Source organism: Benincasa hispida, chromosome 8, assembly GCF_009727055.1.
Source record: "Benincasa hispida cultivar B227 chromosome 8, ASM972705v1, whole genome shotgun sequence".
Lineage (NCBI taxonomy): Eukaryota > Viridiplantae > Streptophyta > Magnoliopsida > Cucurbitales > Cucurbitaceae > Benincasa > Benincasa hispida.
In genome coordinates, this window is record NC_052356.1 from 6,975,431 (window position 1) to 7,000,767 (window position 25,337).

Here is a 25,337-nt window from a genome sequence, read left to right on the forward strand (position 1 = left end):
TAAGAAAGTCCTATTTCTCCTCTCCGCTACACCATTTTGCTGAGGTGTAACCGACATTGAGAGTTGGGAAACAATTCCATGTTCTATCAAATAGTCCTGGAATGTCGAGTCCAAAAACACCCCACCTCGATTCGATTGAATTTTTTTAATCCATTTATCCAATGCGTTTTAAACTTCAGCCTTGAACTCTTTGAACTTTTCAAAGTATTCAGACTTCTGTTACATAAGATAAACATACCCGTACCTGGAGTAATCATCAGTAAAAATGATAAAATACTCATAGCAACCTTGGGCTCGCACATTTATAGGACTACAAAGGTCAGAATGTACTAACTCAAGACACTTCTTGGCTCTATTACCTTTTCCTGTAAAAGGTCATTTAGTCATCTTACCCTCAAGGCAAGATTCGCACACTGGTACATAATTTTCTTCTAACTCACTTAGAAGTCCATTCTTCACCAATCTCTCAATCCTAATGAGATTGATGTGCCCTAAACGAAGATGCCAAAGTTGGACATTTTCTTTTGGAGAAATTCGTCGATGTTTTGATGAGTTACGACAGTTCTAAACAATTCAGTATTATGGAGAGAATTAATGGCTAATGGCCTTGGCACATATAAGTTCAATTCCAGATTTGCTGTGCAAATAAAAACAACATCTTTATGAATAAATACTTTATCCATATTAAAAGAGACTGTATATTTACATTACAATAAAAACTTTGCAGAAATAAGATTTCTTTTTAGCTCGGGAACAATATATACATCATTCAAAATAAGAAACCTATTCTGTAAAGCTAACTGGAGTCCTCCCACTGCCACAGTTGAGATAAGTGCTCGGTGCCTACTCGCATTGTCATCTCACCAGCCTCTAGCTATTACCAAGATCTAATCCCCTGAAAAGAAGAACAAACATGGTTTGTGGCACCCGAATCAATTATCTAGGTTGAATCATCATTCTCCACTAAACAAGTTTCAAGAACTAGTAAATCATATTTACCTTTATCAGCCTTGGCTGCTTTCTTCTCTTTCAGATACCAAGGATAGTTCCTCTTTCAGTGTCCATCTTGGTTGCAGTGGAAACATTTTCCCTTAACAACCGATGGATGCCTCCTTGGGGCGACAGGCGGTGGGTTAGCAAGCGTCTTCCCTTTTCCCTTACCACCTTTATTTTTCTTCCCCTTTCTAGAGTAAGAAGTATAAGGTACAAACTTCGTTCCTGAGGTTGAACCTCTATGGAACGTCCTAGAGGATGAAGCAACATTTGCTTCACCCTTCTCCCTCTTCTTACTTTCCAGTAAAGATTGGTAGGTTTCAAACTCGTTGAGGAGAGTTGTAAGGTTATATTTCACTTTGTTAAGAATCACATTGCTAACAAAGTGCAGGAAGCTCTCTGGCAATGAATGTAGGATTATGCTAACCTGGCTACCCTCATTGATGGTAGACCCATTCAACTCCGCCACATTAAAGTGGACCATCATGTTAAGCACATGTTCATAAACAGAGGTGCCTTCTTCCATTTTGGAGTTAAATATGTATTTAAGAGCCTCATGCATAAGCTGTTTAGATGGTTGTCCAAACATCCCCCACAGGGACTCCATGATCTCACGCGCTGAGACCATAGGCTCATGTTTCTTGCCCAAGACTTCAGAAAGACTTGCCAAAATGTAGGCTCGGGCCTTCTCATTCACCCTTATCCATCGCTCATATGCCTTTCGAACATTTCGAGCGGCATTAGGAGCTGGAATAGGAGGACAAGCCTCCATGAGAGCAAACATGAGATCCTCGATGATCAGGATCGTCGTGATCATGTGTTTTCATGTTGCAAAATTATCGCCAGTAAGTTTTTCGGCACTTAACAATGCCAACATGGTTGTTGCCATTTGGAAAAAGTTGCTGAAAATACAAACAAAATTTTATTAGATTTTGTTAAACTGCTTTTAAACCAATCAGTTTTGCAAAAAAGTTTCAAGTACCCTAAGTTATAGACTTCTATTGTGTAATGATTCCCAGTGAGGCAAGACAAACGTCATCGTAGGGTGATCAGTTGCCCCTTCACTGGGATGAGACATTCTCAACCACTAGGCAGAACTAACTCTTGGAACTGAACCTAACAGCCACCATTTTTCGGTCCAGAAATGTTAAGCTTTAACAATTTCATGTAAGTATGACCCCTCGCTTTCGATGCCAGAGTCCCGCCCTAATGAGCCCACCGTAGGGAAGAAACGGATTAGGGCAAGAGACTAAGTTACCTTATCCTCTTATAGGAGATCAAATAAAGAAATGCGCAAAACTATCATCCTTTAGGGGGACACTCCCAGGGTGCCTCGAGGTGATGTGCATTAACTTTATTCAACCTAACGAGGGAGATCGAGGGATATGCTATCGCACTTCCCGCTCCTACTTACTATGAACAATTTCTCCATCCACCTTGATATTGACCTACCAAAATACCATCCATTAGGGGGACACGCCAAAGGTGCCACGAGGTCGAGGGTAGATCTCATGGTGTGGACTATTTAGGAGAAACGTGAAAGGTTTAAGTGAATCATCTAATCCCCCAAGTACCTCCCACTGAATGTTCTACCTAGGGGTTCATAAACCTAGACAATGCGGCTACTGATTTAAGTCTATGTGTTCTTTTAAGCTCTGCTCATAAACAACATTTGTCTATGAAAAAAGAACAAGTTTAAGTAGTCACATTTAAACACTTTAATGGACTGTCGTTAACTTGTATGCATGCATCAAATCTATCTAATTCACCTTTCCAGTTAAGTTTCCAGGTAGGGGTGTTACATTTCCGTCAACTTAAATACCCCAGCCTAGACAGAACCCGCCTTAGACAAAAGGTTCCTTATAGATAGATTTGCTACACTTTAACCTTTTATTAGCTAATTTAATCCTATTAAACTGATTAAAAGATTAAAGCCTTAGGGTTGCTAATCATATTAGAAACGTGATCTTAAGTCTATGTGATCCAAGTTTTAAACACTTTAAAACCATGAATTAAACCTAAGTGAGCATGCATATCTTTCTTATTTCTTTTAGTTCTAATTTCTCTTTAACCTTGAAAAAGAAACAACTAAAACCATTGCGCACAATGGGGTGTTTATAACATTTATAAAGTAACCTATGTGTCATGCTTCATGCAATTTCCGGTCATTACTATACATAACTTTTATATAAGCGTAACAACCAAGCAAACATGCTATCATTCAACCTTATACTATAACCATTATAATATAAAGATGATGCATGTCAATGCTTTTTATGCATGCATAAATATAACTCTTATATTAAATGATGCATGAACATGCTCTTATATAATTAAATCATGCTTCTCTAAATTATAAAAATTACAATAAAGAGATGATGCATGATCACTACATAATCTAAGGTGGGATTTACTATATGTGCATACCATATGACATATTAAAAACATACATCACATGTAATAAATAAAGGATTAATAGAGCGGGATGACCCTTTACAAAAATCGGAATGAAATAACCCTATCTATTACATTTTTCATCGAGCAAACCGGTTCACAGGCGAACCGGGTCTTGAACTACTAGGAGGACTCCATCGTATAGTAAACGCCATAGGTACACGATTGTTCAACACACACTAGACAATAAAAGCAAAATTAAACGATCGCGTTAATGACAACAAGGTTGCGAAGCCTAATCGTCTATGCGATCGCTTGATACGGCGACAAGTAAACGATTTACCTTGCATTACTAAGCGATCGTTTAGTTAATTACTAAGCGATGAAGCTTTCTGACCTAAACGATACGCGAGCATCCCATCGTCTACACGATGCGGTACTCAGCGATCGCGTACCCGATCATCAACACGATGCCATCAACCCTTGATCGCATACCCCATCGTTTAACAGATGCGATCAACAACGATTGGGTACCCCATTGTCTGCACGATGCGATCAACAACGATCGCATACTCCATCGTCTGCACGATGCGATCACCCCTTGATCGCCTCATTCCTAGTAGTACTGCAACGCTTGCTCCGATTAACAAACGACTCAAAAACGATTATTAATGCCAAAAAACGTAGGGGCCTTTACAAACACTCGCAGATGTAAAAAAAATAAATAAAACCGAGGCTAATCATCCACAAAAACATCCATCAATCCCGCACATCCATAGCAATTTAACAATTAAACAGTGTAGAAATGCACATGCACCCACCAAGAACGTAAATTTCATTTCGTTGCAACATATGAAATCGGAGTATCAGAACCTAGCACTAATACTAATTGAAGGATCTCTTACCGAAGAGTTCCATGAGCGCGTTCGGATCGCTCTAATTTCACCGTGATCGAAAAACATCAAATATATTCAAACACACAGTTATGTAAACAAACAGTAATTAATGGCATGCTTTGAACAACAAAAATAACAAGGGAGAGAGTTCTCAAACAAGTTGAAGACACTCTTCTGACTATGGAATTCAACGCAGCGGAAGACCTCTACCCGGTCAACCAACGCCCACCAGATGCGTTGACTACAACAGCATGAACAACCATAAAAACAAGAACGCAGTGGGGATAACACCACTAGAAAGGAGCTCCACTAGAAAAAACTACATGATCGTGTAGATTTTACTGAACGATCGTTTAGAAAAAGGTAGGCAATCGTTTAACAAACACGACACACTATATGATCGTTTAGGAAAGCTAACCGATCATTTAAGACTTAGTGTGTGATCGTTTAGGTGCTAAGTAGGCAATCGTTTAGGCGCTGAGCGACTATCGTATAGGCTTTCGATTTACTTAAACAATTGTTTATGTTTTCGAACCAATGCAACCTTCCGATCTTTTTCCGAAACTTTTTCGAACTATTCAAAATGAAAATAATTTTATTTTTATTCATCAGTTACAATAACCGACGTTGTTTCCACTAACGCACGTTCGAGTGAGATTTTAGGTTAATTATCATATGATTAACCAACTAAATTATTAATAAATATAACCATATTATATTTTTATCCTAGAGTTTGATATCACATATCTATTATAGTAATTTTTTCTCTACTTGATATAAATCATATTTATATCTAATTTCCTCCAAAATCATGTATCTCATACATTTAGCCAATTATATCATATATAATTAACTAGTCCAATTATATCATATACAATCGAACTTCCTCTTATCAATTTGAACATTTCTAATTAACCCAAACAATGATTCTCGACTTTATCCAAGCTACTCAAGGGACCTAATCGACCTGTGGCTTAAAGCTCTAACGGTCTGTGAATAGCTGACTAAACTCTTTAGGCACGAGATCCACCCTCCGTTAACTATCAGGCATTCCACTAAAGACCAACTGTTGAACTCTTCTTACCACATATATATTTCTGTGTCCATCGGATATAACCAATCATGAGTACGATGACCCTTCACAGATGCTCGTAAGTACAACTGGACCAAATTACCGTTTTGCCCATGTAGTTACATCTCACTTTTTAAGTACCACGGATTCCTCTAATGAACAATAACACATAGTCAAACTATGTGTAAACACCTCTCGGGACAAGAGAATGTGTGTGGCGCCACATCGTTCAAGCCCTGGAATCAGGCCTTCAAGGGAGCTATCTATCTACTTACCCCTACCTCGGGTAAGAAGTGAATTCTATCTTGTGTAGCTGAGTTTCCAGCTCCCAATTCAGATGAATCCCCAAAATGGTAGGTTTGAATCGGCGACCTAGTCACTTGCACCCATACAAATCAAAGGACCGCCTTCTATGGTAGGAGTTCCCAACTCACTTAGAATTGAGGTCATGTTACCTATGGTCACCTAGTGTAGTGAAGTCTCTGTCATGAACGGTGCTCTATAACGAGACGTTAATACTTCGTGGTCAGGTCTTATACAAACTCTTTGTATAGGATGCCCCGCTCACATGTCCTCAATATGAATGATTGGGATCAGACCATCTGTAACAAATCACAACACTTCTGACCATTCCACAAAGTGGGCCCCATCCGTAACGTTACCAGGATAACGTTTGTCACACCCTACAAAAGATTATTCTCCTAGCCTGGACGGAATGGTGACTACAGTAGTTACCAATCCTTTTGGTGGCACTTACTGCCTATCTTACCAGTTAAAGATTGCTCAAAACCCTGAATATATACAAATTAACTCAGAACTTAACACATTTAGATTACAGGGTTTCGTAGCATTATTCATACATGAATATTACAACTTAGTGAGCCCCATCTAGAATACTAGTCACTAGTCAGACACATGTGTACTAACTAATACCGATCTTCAATTACGCTTCCTTTAACTTGTTTCTTTGAGTGGCAGGGCAGCAGTAGAAAAGTCTTCTGGGAACTGACCGCTACCTGGAAAGGAAAACATTTGAAAACGTGAGCTAGAAGCCGAGTGAGTGACTTAATAAAACGTAAAACTCATGCTTAAACTGAAAGCTTGAAAACATAATACTGGAACTTAAAATACACCAAGCAAACGTGTACATCAAACCTTTTAAACCATTGTATCTGCAACCTGAATCTTAATTGAGAATGAACATTCACTGCTCTAATTCCCAATGTCAAGTCATGGCTAGATGAGACCTCTACTTCAACCTGTTTACACTAAACTATGGCTAGAAGAGATCCGTACATCGATCTCTTTAAATATACCGATGGCATTTCAAGCAACATCCTTAAAACATAAACATTGTTAACAACTCTTAAACATCAATAATCATCGATATTCTCTAGTTGAGAACGAGCATACACTGCTCTAGCTCCCAACGTCTATTATCGGCCATGAGACCCATACCTCGGCCTCTCATTCAGACCTACCTACATACACATGGATTTTGCTATGTACCTTAACACCTTAGGTACATTTATTCAGATACCTTCCCTACCTTCAGTATCCCTATTCATTATGTTTAGAAATACCAACGCATGTACTTTGGCAACCTTAGGTATTTAAAACATAGTTCGTCAAGCTTCATTCAACCTTAGCTTTAACCCTAACGCATGTTTTATACTATGTGAAATAAGTTGGCTTAAAACATATCAAGCTAGCTTGTAAAACTACTAGCATGCGTTAGACATGGAAAACATACTTACAAAACTCATACATTAGTAAACATCATGCGTTGATAAACATTCATAAGCATTAGAAATTCCTTACTATCCTTCTAGCCTAGAAGAATATATGACTGCCTTTATCCTTAGTTGAGAATGAACTACTAGTTCTAACCCTGAACGTCAACCTTATTTGGGGAAAATCCCCTTTTGCTCAGTCCCTCGACGCTGTATTACCTACGTGCACATGGTTATAATTGAGTATCGTCCTACCTTATGTACCTCACTAGGCTACCTTTTCATTGTCCTTCAGTATCCTTAGGTACTTCTGCTCAGATACCTTCTCAAACGTCCTTCAGTATCAAGCTGCTAAGATACCTTCTCAAATGTCCTTCGGTATCAAGTTGGTCTGGTACTTTCTCGAATGTCCTTAAGTACCAAGTTGGTTAGATACCTTCTCATATGTCCTTCGGTATCTGGTTGGGCGGATACCTTCTCAAATGTCTTTCGGTATCCTTAAGTACTTCTACTCAGACACCTTCTCAAATGTCCTTCAGTATCGAGCTGCTAAGATACCTTCTCAAATTTCCTTCGGTATCAAGTTGGTCTGGTACCTTCTCAAATGTCCTTCGGTACTAAGTTGGTCAGATACATTCTCATATATCCTTCGATATCTCATTTTAAGTAAAACTAGTCATAACAATTTAGTTGAATACTAAGGCTTAGTGCTCAAATCATCATAAAAATGGAGTTACTTAAACATGCTGAAAGTATTTGGAGAGAATAACATATTTAAATCATACTTTACTTAGCATGAGAAACCATTTCATGTATACGTTGCTTGGCACTTCATTTAAACACTAAAATAGTAAATCATCACATAGTCACTCACAGCTCGTTGGCCTCTTAACGGGTTATACGTCTCTTCTTGCTCTTCTTTGTCTGAAAGAACATAATTCCCAATTAAAATACTTAGAATTCTTAGCAAAATACCTCAAAATAGTTCATTTACTAATGAAACTTTTATCAACAAATTCAGGATTACTAGCGAGAAAATCATCATGAGCAAGATCACCCACATGAACGAGATCATCCTTATGAGCGAGATTTTCCATTTCTAGTGAGATTTACCATTCCCAGCGAGATTTGGCACTTTCCAGCGAGATTTGCGCAAAACTAGTGAGATCCAATGTAAACTAGCGAGATTCAGTGCAAACCAGCGAGATTTCCGTCCCTAGCGAGATCCATCTCTCGCTCTCGCTCTCGTTTCCTCTTGCTGTCTCCCGCTCCCGCTCACTCTCACTCTTGAGCTGCCTGCTTAATCTTCCTAAGCAGCTGTCTGCTTATGCCCAGGTTCTCTGTTACAACTTCAAAAATTCATAAATCAAAATCCAGCCCTCTTTTGAAGAAACTTCCTTCTACAAACATGTTTAGAATTGATTAGCAACATTACCTTAAAATTTCAGCTCAAAATTCCTCATTGTTTAATCTGAAGATTCAAAACTTCATCATTGGCCTCAATTCAAGCAACTGCTTGTTTGTTCAACAATTTCCAGTTTAACCTTCAAAATTATATAACTCGATTTCTAGGCCTTATCTTAAAAATTTTAATTCTACAAAGTTGTTTATAACTAAGTTAACAATATTACCTCAAATATTTAGCTCAAACGCTTCGTAATTCGTCCTGGAGCTTCAATTCTTCACTGATGGCCTAGATTCACCCAAGAAACGAACCCTTCATTTTTATTTTGCCCCTCCGGCCTTATTCTGGCAAGTTTTCCTTTCAGCAGCCCAGCCACAGAAGATAGACACACAGAGCTTTCGAATGCCACTGAAATTACATAAATAGCCTAAGTAGCCTATCCAAACCAACCCAATGAATTCGACCTTCTTGCTTATATTACCGCCCAAAATCCAACATGAACCCTCCTTGTGCCACCTGGCCCACTATTGGTGATGAAGGGCTAGGATTTAGCAAATTTCCTTTTGTAACTTCACTCACAATATTATTTCAGCACTACTTCTCATTAGATGGTATGGTCTCATTCATATGCTTATTATGCATTCCATCTTCTATACATCCTGAGACATGGCATTATTTAGCTCATTAGAAGACATCACATTACTTAAAGTAATTAGGGTTCGGGTTTTACACGTTTCCCTCCTTTATCCATATAATACAGACCATTTTGGTTATCACTCAAGACATGATCCACTTGTATGTCACCACATACATGCTTGAGTTACATACAGATAATCAGAGATTTTAAGTTTATTTGTTTGTGGTAAAGCAAATAAAACAAGCAACTGAGCAAAATACATGATGTGAAATAAATATCATATATTATACAACACAAGCATTCGTACAAACTGTTTACAAACTACAGGACACGAGACTTTAGGGCATCAACCACAACATAATGAAATAGAGATGACATTTTGTGTCAAAGAGTAGCAGAAACAGCAGACAGTTGATCAGGTTGAAGCAGAGGTTAGAATTAATTCTAAAGCACGACCATCAGTTAGTTTAGGCAAATCTAGTGATCAGTCATCCAATTCTGATGGTAGACAGCCTCAACTGGAAAGGACTTTGATTGATGAGGGAGCTTTCGGTGAAGAAAGTTCAAGTAACAGTGACCTACAAAACTATCAGCTTACATGTGATAGGCTTCAGCGAATGAGGCAGGCTCCTACGAGGTATGGTTATGCTGATTTAGTTGGTTATGCTCTTACTTGTGCAATTGACAGTATTGAAGCAGAGCCTCTTACTTTTGAGGAGGCAGTTATATCTGATTCGGAAGAACAATGGAAGGATGCTATAGAAGTAGAGTTGTTCTCGTTGCAGAAGAATCAGACATGGTCATTGGTTCCAAGGCCTCCTTATCAAAAACTCATTCAGTCAAAGTGGATTTATAAAATCAAGTCAAGGACAGGAGGTGACAGCAAGCCTAGGTATAAGGCTAGGCTGGTAGCCAAGGGCTACACTAAAAAGGGGAGAGTTGACTTTCATGAGATTTTCTCTCCGGTGGTGAGGCATTCGTCCATTCGATTAATTTTATCTATTGCTGTTCACTTTGATATGTTTGTTGAACAGACATCTAGATGTGTATAAGAGACAGGTATAAGGCTAGGCTGGTAGCCAAGGGCTACACTAAAAAGGGGAGAGTTGACTTTCATGAGATTTTCTCTCCGGTGGTGAGGCATTCGTCCATTCGATTAATTTTATCTATTGCTGTTCACTTTGATATGTTTGTTGAACAGATGGATGTCACCATACTTTCCTTCATGGAGTATTGGAGGAAGTGATCTACATGGCTCAACCTAAGGGCTATGAGGTGAAAGGAAAGGAAAACATGGTTTTTTGTCTTCACAAGTCCATCTATGGACTGAAGCAATCGTCGAGGCAGTGGTATATCAGCTTTGACACCTTTATTCTAAAGCGGGTGTTTCACAGGAGCCCATATGATCTCTAGTGTACTGGAAACTATCTTAGAAAGGTACATACATTTATATACTTATGTATGTAGATGACATGATCTTGGTGTCTAAGGATTATTTTGAAATCTGTGATCTCAAGAAATAGTTGAGTAGTGAATTTGAGATGAAATATTTAGGTGAATTGAAAAGGATCCTAGGCATGGATGTGAAAAGAGATAGGGAGAAAGGTTCATTAACCATTTCGAGTTATGTGCATAAACTGCTTGAGAAGTATAATATGTCTGGTTGTAAGGTAGTTTCGACACCCTTAGTGTCTCATTTTAGGCTTTCTTCGTTTCATTGTCCTGTGACTGAACGAGAAAGGTTACAAATGTCTAATATTCCCTATTGTAATGCTGTTGGAAGTATTATGTATTTGATGATTTGTACTAGGCCTGAATTGGGATATGCTATGAGTATGATAAGTAAGTTTATGTCAAATCCTGGGAAGAAGCATTGGAATGCAGTTAAATGGGTGCTTCAATATTTTAAAGGTAGTGTCAGTATATCATTGTGTTTTAGCAGGGATTGTGATAAATCAGCACTGTTGGAAGGCTTCACAGATATGGATTATGTTGCAGACCTTGACAAAAGAAGGTCTCTATCAGGTCACATTTTTTCGCTTGTTTGGTAATGTGGTCAGTTGGAAGGTTGCTCTACAGTCAGTTTTTGCTTTGTCTACTACTGATTTAGAGTATATTTCAGTAGGTGAAGCTGTTAAAGAGGTAGTGTGGTTGAAAAGGATAGTTGGTGAGTTGTTGTTGTAGGAGTTCATTCCTATGGTCCGTTGTCATAGCCATAGGGTTATTCATCTTGCAAAGAATCCATCTCATCACAAACAGTCTAAGCATATCAATGTAAAATTTCATTTTATCAAAGAAGTTGTGGCCCAGAAAGATGTTGAACCGATCAAGGTTCATACAGTTGAGAATTTTTCAGATACGTTAACCAAGATTCTTCCAGCCTATAAGTTTAAATACCTGCTAGATAGGCTAAATATTAAATCTGGATGATAGGGAGATTGGAGAATCAGCTTGGCACTTAAATATTCTTGTTATGAGGGAGATTTCTAGAAAATAACAAGGTATTTAAGTGGGACTTATTGGGTTTTTGGTGAAATTAAAGGCCCAGTGGCATTCTGGTAATTATGGGTAAATGGCAATTTTGTACTTAACCCATCTTCTTTGTGTTTAGGGCTGAAAATTGTGAAACACTTAAAGAAAGAGGGAAGGTAGCCAAAATTTGGAGACTACCGTGAGAGAGAGACCCATCGGCAAGTGGTTAACTCATCCGACGAGTTCGACAGGCGAGAGACACGTGTCCGGTGAGTTTGTCCATGCGTCTGGTGCATCCAACAGTAAGTTCTTTCCACCGTGTAGGTTAGGAGTCTGACGTGGGTCTGTCATGAGTTTCCGTTCTCGTCAAGTGGCAACAACTGTGTTCCGACGTGTAGTAGGTTGTGTCCGACGATGAGGCTGCACGTGAGTTCACCGGTCAGAGGCGAGTAGTACACTTGACGTGGCCTGTTTTTCAGTGGGTTGTTCTTGGTTTCAGAGGTGACATTGTGTGTGGATCTCTTGGTATCAGTGGGTACAAAATTACAGATTGGTGATTATTGTTAATTATCTGTAATTGTAACTTCCTCATTGCTCGTAATAAAATTGATTCAAGCTAGTTCTCAAAGTGGATGTAGACTAAATTGGTCAAACCACTATATATCTTGGTGTTCGTTCTTGTTGCTTTTGATTTATTCTTCTAATTGTTTGTGCGTTCTGTTTGGCCATTTAAGTTAGGTTCAAAACTCTCACAAATGAAAATTAAGCTTTGAAGTAGCAATATCACAAATAAATTTAGTACATAAAGTGTTGGGTTTTATGTCCTAAAACTCGTGGTATGTAAACAATGGAGCTTATTCTGATAATTCAATAAAGGTGCTATTGAATAGACCTATTACTTGAATAGAAATCCAATAAACCTAAAAGTCCCTTGACTATTGGATGAGTACTTGAACTTTATGTGGAGACATAAAGGTGGATCAGGTTCGAGTAAATAGTCAAAATGATCTATAGTACATGGTCAAGGTTGGGTACCTTATTCTAATAATACTATTGGATATGGCCTGCTCTGTAGTTGTTACAAAGAGTTGTAAAGTGCTACAAACAAAGTGATCCTAATTCGTTCATGTTGAACATGAGGAGTAGGGGTGTCCTTGTGCAAAAGAGTTTGTACAAGATCGGACCACGAAATGAGTCACTCTTACTTTATAACGCTATTTACTATTTAAGACTGGCTATTTCAAAGCGATGACCTAGGTAACTTGACCTTAATCCTGAGCTACCTATGAACTCCTATTTATCTGGAATTACCCTTAGATTTGCATAGGTGAGGGTTGGCTCAACAGCGCCAGCTCAATATGATTGCCATTTCAGGAGTAAGACTTAATAGATAGCTGGGGACATAAGGTGCAAGAAGGAATTCACTCCTACCCGATTTAGGGATAGCATAGAGGTTGTTCCCTTAAGTGCTGATTTTGGGGCTTGTACAAGGGCGCCCTCTCATTTGGTACGAGACGGATTCGGTTGTTTGATGGATCACAAAACAATTATTCATTAGGGGATCAGTGGGGACTTAAGAAACAAGAGGTAATTATTTATTAATTTTATTACAAAATTAATTTATGAAATTAATTTGTAAAATTAATAAATTTTGATTTTAGAAATAAAATATGATTTTAAAATCAAAATGGATTTTTGGAAATTGAAAATTACACAAAATTGAAAATGGATTTTTTCAAAGTTATCTTCAACTAGCTTACAAGAAACCCACCACCTCCTCCTTTGGTTTACTCTAAGCATGAGCTGCATCTCATGCAGCACATCTCTTTGCATGATATTCTACAATGTATTGAAGAGATTAGAGTGAAGAAAGGCATGAAAAACTGACTGAATTTTTGCTGAAAATTCGAATGAAGGTGTTTTTCAATGGGTTGGTTCAATGAGCTTTCTCCATATTCCCTTTGATTCCATCTTATTTTGAGTCTCATAACTTAATCTAGAGCACCAAGAGGATAGTAGAAAAGATCTTGTGGTGGCCTACACAAGGATTCGGAGAATTTTGCATTTGAAAATGGAGATTTCGTTGGTTCGGCCAAGGTATGTTCATGAAACCCATTATACTCTGTTTTTAGCATGTTTCTTTTCAACCAAAATTAATGAATTAGAGTGCTTATGATACTGATTTCTTCTGCTGCGTGTTGGTGTCAATCCAACATAAAGTACATAAAAGAAATATGTCAAATAGCCAATAGGAATTCAAAAACACGAATTCAATCAAATCCATTCACTTTCAAATGTTTGATAACCTCAAAAATGGAGATAAACCAATATGTCGCAAATAAATGAAATACAAGTATAACTTTAAGCTTATATTTTATTTACCTTCCGACAATGAACATTTTAAGTTTAATTCCTTAATTACGCATTGTCTTGAGGGCACAACTTTTTTTGTTCTAAAAACGATAGAATTTGAACACCGAGAATGAAAATGGTCCAATCCCATTGACAAGTTGTGCAAAAAATATAATATAAGAACGCAATAGACATAATGATTTTATTTTAGGAAAAGAGATGAAGTGGATCAGTAGACGCATAAGAATATCCCAACTAGATTAGCACATTCGTAGAGTCCTCATCACATCGATACTCATTCATTAATTAATCAATAAGAACAGAGGTGCAAAGGAAAAGGGTTGGAGGGAAGCCGAAGAAGAATTACAAGTAGAATTATATAAAAACAACCAAGTTAAGAGAAATAAAGGTGGGGTTGTAATCCATAAAGAATTTGGATTGGTATGACCAACACCCAGCCAAAATGCAGACGCTCTGCTATAAGGACTGGTTACTTATGTACGCCTCCTTAAAGATGTGGTTGTTCCTTTCATTTCGAATGACCCAACAGATCGCCATGGTTGTGTTAAAAATAATGATGTTCCATGTAGAATTTAGTTGTAAGCTGCACAAGGAAGAAATCTCAAATGGGAGAGTCCACCACTACCCAAATGAATCATACATTTTATTCCAGAGGAATGTCGCCAAACTACAGTGAATGAAGATATGATCCATGCTCTAATTGCTCCCTTTACACAAAATACACCATTTTGGACGCAGAAGAGAGTTTGAAGTGTTGATATAATTTAGGGACGCGTTTTGTTTTATTTTATTATCAAGGACGGATGGGTTTGAACATGGAATCATGCGTTAGACATAACTGATGCGTTTGCTCCCATGCGTCTGAGGTCATGTGTTGGAATGATGATGCGTTAGTCTTTAGCATACAATGACCACGCGTTCCTATCACAAGTTTTCTTATGCTTGTGCCAAGTATAACACTAATGCAAGTTTCTCGGGTAATCCAAGGTCGAACACAGGGACTTTTCACTCAATAATATTTGTGAAGCGATGCATCTGAGGTGATGAATAAGAATAAAAATAAAGCGAAGTGGGTTTAAATTTTTTACACACTACTTCTACTCCTAACTAAACAGATTGAGCAATAGAAGACTTGCAATGAGAATAGGTAGAAACACAACAACCAATAACGCATAGTAATGTTTACTATCTTAAATCGCCCGAGTAATTCCAGTTCGTTGCACTAACGCATCACACCTTTGGGTGGTCAGCCGTATGACTATATCTCTATAGTGCATGGTTGCGTCGAGCATAAGTTTGTGCCTATCTCTAGGAACAATACGAACTTTGCTTAGTGCATTCCATCTCTTACCTTCTCAGGCAGTTAGACGCAGCTATTTAACTTATAGATAAGCAATGCAACATCCCATAGACAGGCGTTGCCACAGCCTTTCACCAAGCAAAGAGGATTAACTCACTTATACTTGCACAATGCACACCTCTCGGTGGGTTGCTACATGCGTCCTATCTCTAGGCTACACGATGAAGTATGCGATTGACTTTGATAAATAAACGCTGAAGAAAAACTATGATAGAAATGAAGATGATGAAGAAGACGGTAATGAAGGAAGTAAGATTTGCATTGATCACAAAATATCTTAATATCTTAAGCTAAAATGTAATACAATACAGAGATTAGAAGGGAAATGAAGGACTCTGCGTCAAGGCTGCCGATGGTGCCATGGTTGAATGGTGGAGATGTCTCTCTCGAGCTCTATCTCTGGCAAATGCTCCGATCTTCAATCGGTTTGGGTTGTGGAGATGAAGAATTGTCACTGGAAATCTCCTTAAAGCTCTCATCTATGATCACAAACTTCTGCCTTGAGCCAGAAGCTCGGATGTCTCAAAATGAAGGTCTCAAGGGCTATTTATAGAACTTGGACGCCGATAGCTGTAATGATGAAGGTATGGTTCACTACTACTTTTGTCGCGGTATGGGCGTTGTCACATCGCCTTATCTTGTTGATACTCCCAAGGTATGCGTCCGAGCTTAATTTAGCTGAAGTTATCAACGCGTTCTACCCATCTTGCGATCTTCTATTATGGCTGTCACTTCGTGGTCGCAATCTCTATTTGTTCACTACGTTCTCCATGCGCTGGACGCATGTGTTTACCACAACATCCATGTGTTGGATGCATGGGATTACTGCAACTTCCATGCATTGGACGCATGGGGTTACCGTCTTCGTTCGTCTTTTGCGGTCGCCTGGCTTCAGCGCATGGGTTTGTCTGTAGCTACAAAAATAGACACTTTGGCACGGAATACACATAATATTGGGTCAGTGAGGCTTTAGGTACTTATCGACGCAAAATCAATTTTTCACAAATTCTAAGTATTATCATTATGTTCTCTGCCTGTTAGCCCTCATAATTCTAAATAAAAAGCTTATAATAACTGACATTTTTTACAGTTATCATGAAGCCTTCTTTGTAGAGTCTCCATAATGTATATACTTCTATGAAGGATAGTTCAGATGAAAAACTTAACTTTCTTTGGGAGGAAAGATTTCTGAAGTTTTTCATACACCTAATTTTGAACAATATGGTTGTTGCTAGAATTTCTTTGAAACAAAGCTTCTTTGACAGAGGAGATACTGAAGTTTCTATTTCAATTGAGGAGTTATCTCGGTTGATCGAGGCTTTTCCTCTCATAAGGAATAGGGAGTTATTGCTTAATGGAATTCCAAGAGGACAGCTCTTTGTCGAGCAGGGGTCTTCTAGGATGAAGGTTCCAATCTTTGGTCGTTGAGTTCCAAGCTTCCAAAACCATAAGATTGGGATTCAGAGAAAGAGTATAAAGTCTTGAGACTTTATCAACAAGTCGACGGTGAGCACTCCAATTGTCTCTCCAAAAAGAGACTTTACCTCCATTATTAATTTTTCAATCGTAGTTAGTGTTAAACCAATCAAGGCTTTTGACAATGGCTCTCCAAGAAGCTTTTGCACTACTATATTTTTCCACAGTAGGAATCTCATTCAAGAAAGATTATTTGTATTTGGTAGAAACATGGGAATATTTTCAATTACTAAGCTTCTTCTGGATTCTTTCTGCAATTGGATGTTGGGAATGACTTGGGCCAAGGCCTATAACAAAAACGTTTTACATTGAATTAGATCATAATTGTTGGATATAAAATGATTTTTTGTTTCTTTGTGTCCATTGGAATATCCTAGCCGTTATCTTCATCTTCTTAATAAATAGTGGGTATGTTTTCCAGAAAGAATATAGATCTAAATTTTCTTCTTCTCTTCTGTTTTTCCACATTATTATGAGCATACTCTTCCAACGATTCCAATCCTTTCTCTGGTGAGTGCACACTTGTGTTTGAAGTTGTGTTAACCTTGGAGAGCAACCGGCATACGCAATTTAATACCGTGGTTGTCCCAAATTTTCTCTCATGGCAATGGATCTTCCACGACACAAAAAACAATCGACATTTGGTTCCAACTATTTGAAAGCAAATATAGATGGAAAATATAGGAAAAAAAACTTTACTGAGGCGCTTGGAGATGGAACCATGGAAGGGTTTTTCAAGTTGATTTCTTACTACCAATCCCAATTAAAACCTGTTTGTGGACTTGTGAGAAAATGGAAAAGACATTACAAATTGTGAGAAATTCCACATATGGGTTATTGAATGGCCTTTGACAATGCCATGAAGAAATTGCACAATCTTGATTGGACATTGAATAACTCGATATCTTTAATCAGAAGAATAGTCTAATTGCTAGATTTGGGTGAATATCTTTAATCAGACGAATATTTCATCAATTTCACTGGATCACTTCAAGGGAAAAATTGGAAGTTATTCGAAAGAGGTAATTTATTTTATGAAAAGTTTGTTGGGAAGAGATTTTGATTCTTTATTTATTTAGATTGCTAAAAGTTGATTTAAAATTAGGAAATTTTTTCATCAAATATTGAGAAGTAAAATTTACTTAATTGGGTAGAGTAAATTAATAATGCCCAATTAAATTATCATGGTTACTTGTGATGAAATTTTCTTGATTTGTTTCAAATCTTATTCTAATTTCAAGTCTTATTGGTTAAAAATTGGATCAAACTTGATATAGACTTATCTTCGTGTATACAAGGAAATATGCTTCATGGTAAGAGCCATTGTGTAAGGCAAGCTAAGAGGCTCTGCTGTGTGTAATATCGAAACAAGGAAAATAATATTTGCAGTACTAGATATTATAGCCATTACAAATTTCGCAATTTGGCAAAAAATTATGCATTATTCCATTGATTGAGGTGTTGATTGCTGATTTGTTGGATTGCAATCAGTTTGTTGAATTGTTGGGCTAAGATTGCTCTTGATTGATAAGGTGGTGGTTGATGTGGTATGTGTTGACATGGTTAGCTCATCTGGTTTATCAGTTTGTTCCACAAATTTAATTTTACATGTGTTGTGTCAGTTTGTAAATATTATTTTATTTCTACATTTAAGCATGGTATTAAATATATATTTTATAAGTATATATTATAATATTTAATGAGTAGTTGAAGAAACTTTGACTAAAATACCTCAGTTTTTTTGTTTGTTTATAACTAACTTTGTAATCGGTCAGCTGGTATACTCTATAAACACTGATTTTAAATTCAAAAGAGAGAGTTATCATTATTTTTCTTAGTTTTCTGTAAACAACAAAACTATACGCAATCTTCATCAGTAAAAGGAATTCAAATCTTCCCATGGCCATAGGCAATCTTGCCGAACTATGTAAACACTATGTCTTCATCTTCTTGCTTTATCTTTCTTGAATGTTTTATCTACTGCAAATCGTGTGCCATTCATTCATCATTCAAATCACATCGAGTAATAAGGGAATTCTCATCTAGGATCGAGTAGGAAGTCGTCGAGCATCGAGTGCCGAGGATCTAGCATAATATTTTTGAGCCATTTCTTCATTTTTTTTAGCGTTGATCTTGGGTATTTGGGCCTTGTAAAGAGTGGTTAGCCCAAAAATTTGTGGTATCATAGCTTTTAAAGATCATCAAGGTCAACATTCTTGGAACATCAAGATTCTCAAGAAATCAAGACTTGATACTCGATAAGATCAGAAATGGTTGTTACCAGGTATGAGATTGAGAAGTTCGATGAGAAGGCCGATTTTAGCCTATGGAAGGCCAAAATCAAAACCATTCTTGGACAATAGAGAGCACACAAGGCCTTTTTGGACCCATCAACTCTGTCACCTACTATATCAGCATAAGAAAGAGAAGACATGGAGCTTACAGCATATGGGACTTTGGTTCTGAATCTCGGTGACAGTATCTTGAGGCAAGTAATTGATCAAGACATAGCCCACATGATGTGGGTCAAGCTGGAAGGTTTTTTTGCAACCAAGGATCTTCCCAGCAAGATGTATCTAAGGAAGAAGTTCTTCACGTTCAAGATGAATTCTGCCAAGCCCTTTTCAGATAATTTGGATAAGTTCAAGAGGATAGTCTCAGAGTTCATGAGCCTTGGTGAGAAAATTGGCGATGAGAATGAGGTTTTTATGCTATTAAACTCTCTAATCGAAGCTTATAAGAAGGTGAAGAATGCCTTGAAATATGGCAGAAAATCGGTTACCATTGATGCCATCATTTCAGAATTAAGAACTACAGAGTTGGAGCTTCAGTCAGTCAAGAAGGAGCAATCTATTGTTTACCAAGGGGAAGAATAAGCAGAATCAGTCTTAGGGGAATAAAAACCAGTCAGGTGAAGAGCACAAACCTAAGACCAAGCTGAGATGCAACTACTGCAAGAAGAAAGATCACTTGATGAGAGATTGCTACAGTCTAAAAAGGAAAAACCAAGAAAAAGAGAAGGAACAGAAGGGAAAACAACTAGAAGCTTCAGTGGTTGAAGGTTCCTACTTTTATTTTGATGCCTTAGCCTCCACTAGAAACCAAACCAACCAAATCAGTTCTCTTAGGAAGCATGACTAGGTACTTGACTCTGGTTGTACCTATCACATGACACCTTTCAGACCTTGGTTTCGTACTTACAAGGAAATAGATGGAGAATTTGTGTACATGGGAAACAATGAAGCTTGCAAGATCAAAGGGGTTAGTTCAGTATCCTTGAAGCTAAAGGATGGATCAATCAAGTTTCTAAGAAATATGAGACATGTACCTTTTCTCAAGAGAAACTTGATATCTCTGAAGTTGGACCCCATTAGGTGTGAATGTAGAGGAAAAGGTGGAGTTCTTGAGGTGATCAAGGATTCCAAGGTCGTGTTGGTTGGTGAGAAGGTCAATGACCTTTATATTGTGAGAGGAGTAGAGATGATGAAAAGTGCCTACACGATTTCAACAGCAAGGTTAATAGAGGCTGACTTGTGGCACAAAAGAATATCCCATATTAGTGAAAAAGGATGCAAGCACTCTCCAAGCAAGGAATTCTACCCAAAGGTATCAGTGAGCACCTTTCCTTTTGTGAACACTACATTTTAGGTAAAGCAACCAAACAAAGTTTCACAAAATCTCAGCACACCACCAAAGAAACCTTGGATTATGTTCATTCTGACCTATGCGGACCATCTCCTATACCAAGCCTTAGTGTCTCAAGGTATTTTCTAACCTTTATAGATGATTTTTCTAGGAAGAGCTGGATATACTTTCTTAAAACTAAGGACCAAGTTTTGAGGAAGTTTAAAGAATGGAAAGCCATGATAGAAAATCAAACATCTAAAAGGTTAAAATACTTTAGAACAAATAATGGGCTTGAGTTTTACAATGAACACTTTGATAAATTTTGTAGTGAGAATGGTATAACTAGGCACAGAACAATGAGGTATACACCTCAACAAAATGGAATTGCTGAGAGGTTAAATAGAACCATAATGGAAAGGGTTAGGTGTCTGCTCTCTGATGCTATCTTAGGGGAAAATTATTGGGCAGAAGCCATGGCGTATACAGTGTATACCTTGAATAGGTGCCCTCACACATCTTTAGAGTTGCTTACCCCTAAGGAAAAGTGGACGAATCAATCTCCTAACCTAGATAACCTCAAGGTCTTGGATGTATAGGGCTTGTATAGAAAAATAAGGGAAAGTTAAAGGCCAGAGAAGTCAAGTGCATGTTTGTAGGCTTTACAGAGGGTGTTAAAGGGTTTAAAATGTGGCATCCGGTTTAGAGGAAGTTCATAGTGAGCAGAGACATCACCTTAGAGAAGAGGAGATGTTTATGCAAAAGGAGAAAAAGATTGAGGGGGAATTGAGATGGAGTTACAAACTGAGCAGCCAATTGAGTCTAGCTAACCTAGTGACACAAGAGAAACTGAGGAAGATGTAGGGGAACATGAGGAGACAATATGTGAACAACTTGATTTAAGCCAGTATGTCTTAGCTAGGGATAGACAAAGGAGAACTATCACACCTCTAGCTAGATATACTGAAATGAATTATATGAATCTGGTTTTAAATGTTGTGGTAGCTTCTACTAACCAAGAACCAACTACCTTTAAGGAAGCAACAAGTTGTGCTAATGCAAAGGATTGGATTGAAGCAATGAATGAGAAGATGCATTCACTAAAAGTGAATGACATTTGGTCTTTAGTTCCTCTACCAAAGGATTACAAACCTATTGCCTCTAAATGGATTTTCAAACTTAAAGGAGTATCCTATGATCAAAAGCCTAGGTACAAAGCTAGATTGGTTGCAAAAGGGTTCAGTCAAAGGGAAGGAATAAACTATTATGAGATTTTCTCTCCTATTGTCAAAAAGACTTCCATAAGATTTCTTAGAATTGTATCAAAGATGTAAAAACTGCCTTTCTTCATGGACATCTAGAGAAGACAAGCTATATAACACAACCTAAAGGATGTAAAGTTAAAGGAAAAGAAAATCTCTTTTGCTTACTCAACAAGTCTATATATGGGTTAAATCAAACACCTAGGTGTTGGTATAAGAGTTCAATGACTATATTTCTAGCATTGGGTTCAAAAGAAGTTCATTTGACATATGTGTTTATGTAAATACAAGTTCTTACAAGGACAAGGTTTACCTACTCATATATGTAGATGATATGTTGCTGGCAAGTAGGTCCAAAGGAGACCTAACCCATGTTAAAAACCTCTTAAAAGAAGAGTTTGATATAAAGGACTTAGGAGAAGCAAGCAAGGTCCTAGGAATAGAGATCCAAAGGAACAAAGAGAAATCTATTCTAAGCATCAATCAGTCCTCTTTCTGTGAGAAGATCCTTAAAAGGTTCAACATGAATGATGCTAAACCTGTGAGCTTACCTATTGCTCAACACTTTAAGTTTTCCTCAACTAACTCTTTTAAGGATTTTGCATCAGAAACGAATGGTTGTCATACCCTATAGTCAAACAGTCGGAAGCCTAATGTATTTAATGATTTCTACCATACCTGACCTCTCATATTCAACTAGCTTAGTTAATAGATATATGTCTAATCCTAATAAGAGATACTGGAAGGCTACTAAATGGATCCTAAGGTATCTGGTTTGGTCTAAAAACTCAAATTAGTCTACCAAAGGTCTGCTAAACCAAACTTAAAATTTTATTGATATGTGGATGCTGACTATACTGGTGATTTGGACAAAATGAGGTCCTTAACAGGTTGCATTTTCTTTTTTGTTCCTAATATAATCAACTGGAAAGCATCATTACAACCTATAGTAGCCTTATCTACAACAGAAGTTGAATATATGGCTTTAACAAAAGCAATCAAAGAGGCATCATGACTAAAGAGATTGTTGAAAGACTTTGGAATAGATCAAATATTGGTGAAACTCTACTATGACAACAAAAGTGCTATCCATTTGTCCCGAAATCCACAATTCCACATTAGAACTAAGCACATTGATATCAAGTATAATTTCATTAGAGATAAAATTGAGACAGGAGAGATAGAAATTTCAAAGGTTCATACTTCAAACAATGCAACTAACATGTTAACAAAACCTGTTTCAAAGCTTAAGTTGTTTAAATGTTTAGAACATGTTAGCTTTGAGCTTCCAGACACAGGGTAGACAAACCGGTCAAAATTAGGAAGATCAGAAGATTGCAAGGCATTGAAGTCAAAGTGGAGAATTTGAAGAAGCTTTGACTCAAATACCTTAGTTTTTTGTTTGTTTATAACTAACTTTTGTATATGGTCAGTTGGTATATTCTATAAATAACACTGATTTTAAATTCAAATTAGAGAGATATCATCATTTTCCTTAGTTTTCTGTAAACAACAAAATCTGTATGCAATCTTCATTAGTAAAAGAATTCAGATCTTCCCGTAGACGTAGGCAATCTTGCCGAAACATGTAAACACTCTGTCTCCATCTTCTTACCTTATCTTTCTTGTTCATACGAGTGTTTTCTTAACTGAAAATCGCCCGCCATTAAATTATTTTTCAAATCGCATCGAGTAATTTGAATATCAAGTCAATTGTGCATCGATTCTTCGCTATCGAGTAGCTTCGAGTACATCGTTTTCACATTCGAGTCATAACGAGTATAGTTCAAGAACCGTCGAGTACGATCAAGTATTAGTTCTGTTGTCATTGAGTTCCATCGAGGATTTAACAGAGACTTGTCAAACGAAGAAGGGAATTCTCATCGAGGATTGAGTAGGAAGACATCGAGCATCGAGTTCCGAGTATCAAGGATTTGGCAGAATATTCCTGAGTCATTTTTTCATCTTTCCAGCGTTGATCTGGAGTATTTGGGCCTTGTGAAGAGTGGTCAGCCCAACAATTCCAGTAATTGGAAGCATTACAACTGAGTTTCTTCTGCTTTGGTGACAACCATGAGCATGTGGCGGAGGCCGGAAAGCAACAACAACCCCACAAACAAAGGTGTTCTTTTCTCGACGGCTGACAACAAATGTTGCTACGAGTGAACAAGGACGAGTTCTTTAGTTTGTGCGAGACCTACGACCACGCAGTGATCTACAACGTTGGCAAGTTCAACAGAATCTCATCTCCGATGTGCAATAATAAAAATATAATATAATAAATAATAATAAATAATAATAAATAATTAACAACAACAACAAAAACAACAAAAACAATTATTATTATTATTATTATTATTAATGAAATAGTGAAAATGTTACCATTACTAATAATGTTTAAATTATAGAAATGAATCGAACATGAGCCAATGCAATTGAATAATAGAAACGGCAATAAAACAAGTGAAGTGCATGTGTATGTAATTAACATTAAGGTAGGGTCTATTTGGTGACAAAGTAAATGAATAATATGTTATTGTACTAGACTTGTATAAAAAAGTTGTTTCATTCTGTTAATGTTATTTTCTTGAGAAATTTTATTTGTTTTGGTTACTTTTTACTTAATTGATATCCTACATGTCTTAAATTGTATTTTAATTTAAATTTTGTGACAATAAATTTGAAAATAAATTATAAACTAAGGGCCAATGTGATCCTTTTACCAAAACAATTGAAGTTGGATCTTTGAAACTAATCATAGCTAGCTTGTGAGAGACTGTTGAAAATTAATTTCGGACGAAGAAGTGTATAGACTTGCTACTTAATTCAAGAACAAATTTATAAGTAAAACTTTTTGAGTACTTATATATAAATATAGTCTTAAAAACAACAAAAATACAACTTCTTGACATAAAATGAAAAGTGTCGAAAACACAACTAAGCGTAACATAGAGTTGTTACTCAACCGCATAGTTATTTTATTATAAAAATCACTTTCAATTTCATGGAGCGAAGATTTTAGGCTCATTCTTTTGCTTGATAGAAGGTGCCATTGCCAACTGAGGAGATGATGTTGTTGAAAGATCAGTATCAATCGTGGTATCACAATAGGCTTCAAGGACATCACCTTCTTCAGTTGTGTATCCTAAAGAATCAAGCAACGTAGGCCAGCACTCATGTTGAATGATTTTGATGGCTTGACAACAATTGGAACCTAAATACGTTTCACCATTGAGAAAAAATGTGATAACTTCACCAGTACATGCTTGGAGTTCATATAAAGATCCCCAACAATCCGATGTCTCACCATCAACCTTTATTTCTGTTGTTAAACTTGTTTTAGGGTTTGGCCTTGATTCAACCCTAACAGCGAACGTAAGAGCTAAAAAGGACATAGTGATGAAGAGTTTGAAGATGCCCACCATTGTAGGAGAGAAAAATTGGATCAATGGATTATGGATGATATGAAAGATGAAATTTGTAATGAAGTTGGATTTGTTTGATGTGAATGGATCATAAATAGTTGTGTTTATATAGAGAAGAGGTAGCATGTAATATTTAGGAAAATGAAAGAATATGATTAATTTTATGATGGGGAATTAATAAGAATATTGTAACGTAAAATGAGTAATGTTAGATT

At 37.2% G+C, this 25,337-nt stretch overlaps 1 protein-coding gene across 1 annotated transcript; it reads right to left on the reverse strand.

The window, feature by feature from the left end:
• Nucleotides 1-24,699: 24,699 nt before the first annotated feature.
• LOC120083901 (egg cell-secreted protein 1.1-like) lies at nucleotides 24,700-25,092 on the reverse strand. The gene has a single exon (XM_039039809.1). It carries the CDS (start codon nucleotides 25,090-25,092, stop codon nucleotides 24,700-24,702), a length of 393 nt encoding a protein of 130 aa, XP_038895737.1.
• Nucleotides 25,093-25,337: the final 245 nt, after the last annotated feature.

Excerpts from the sequence above, each read along its gene's own strand:
- LOC120083901 (XM_039039809.1), bottom strand. The coding sequence starts at position 25,092 with ATGTCCTTTTTAGCTCTTACGTTCGCTGTTAGGGTTGAATCAAGGCCA.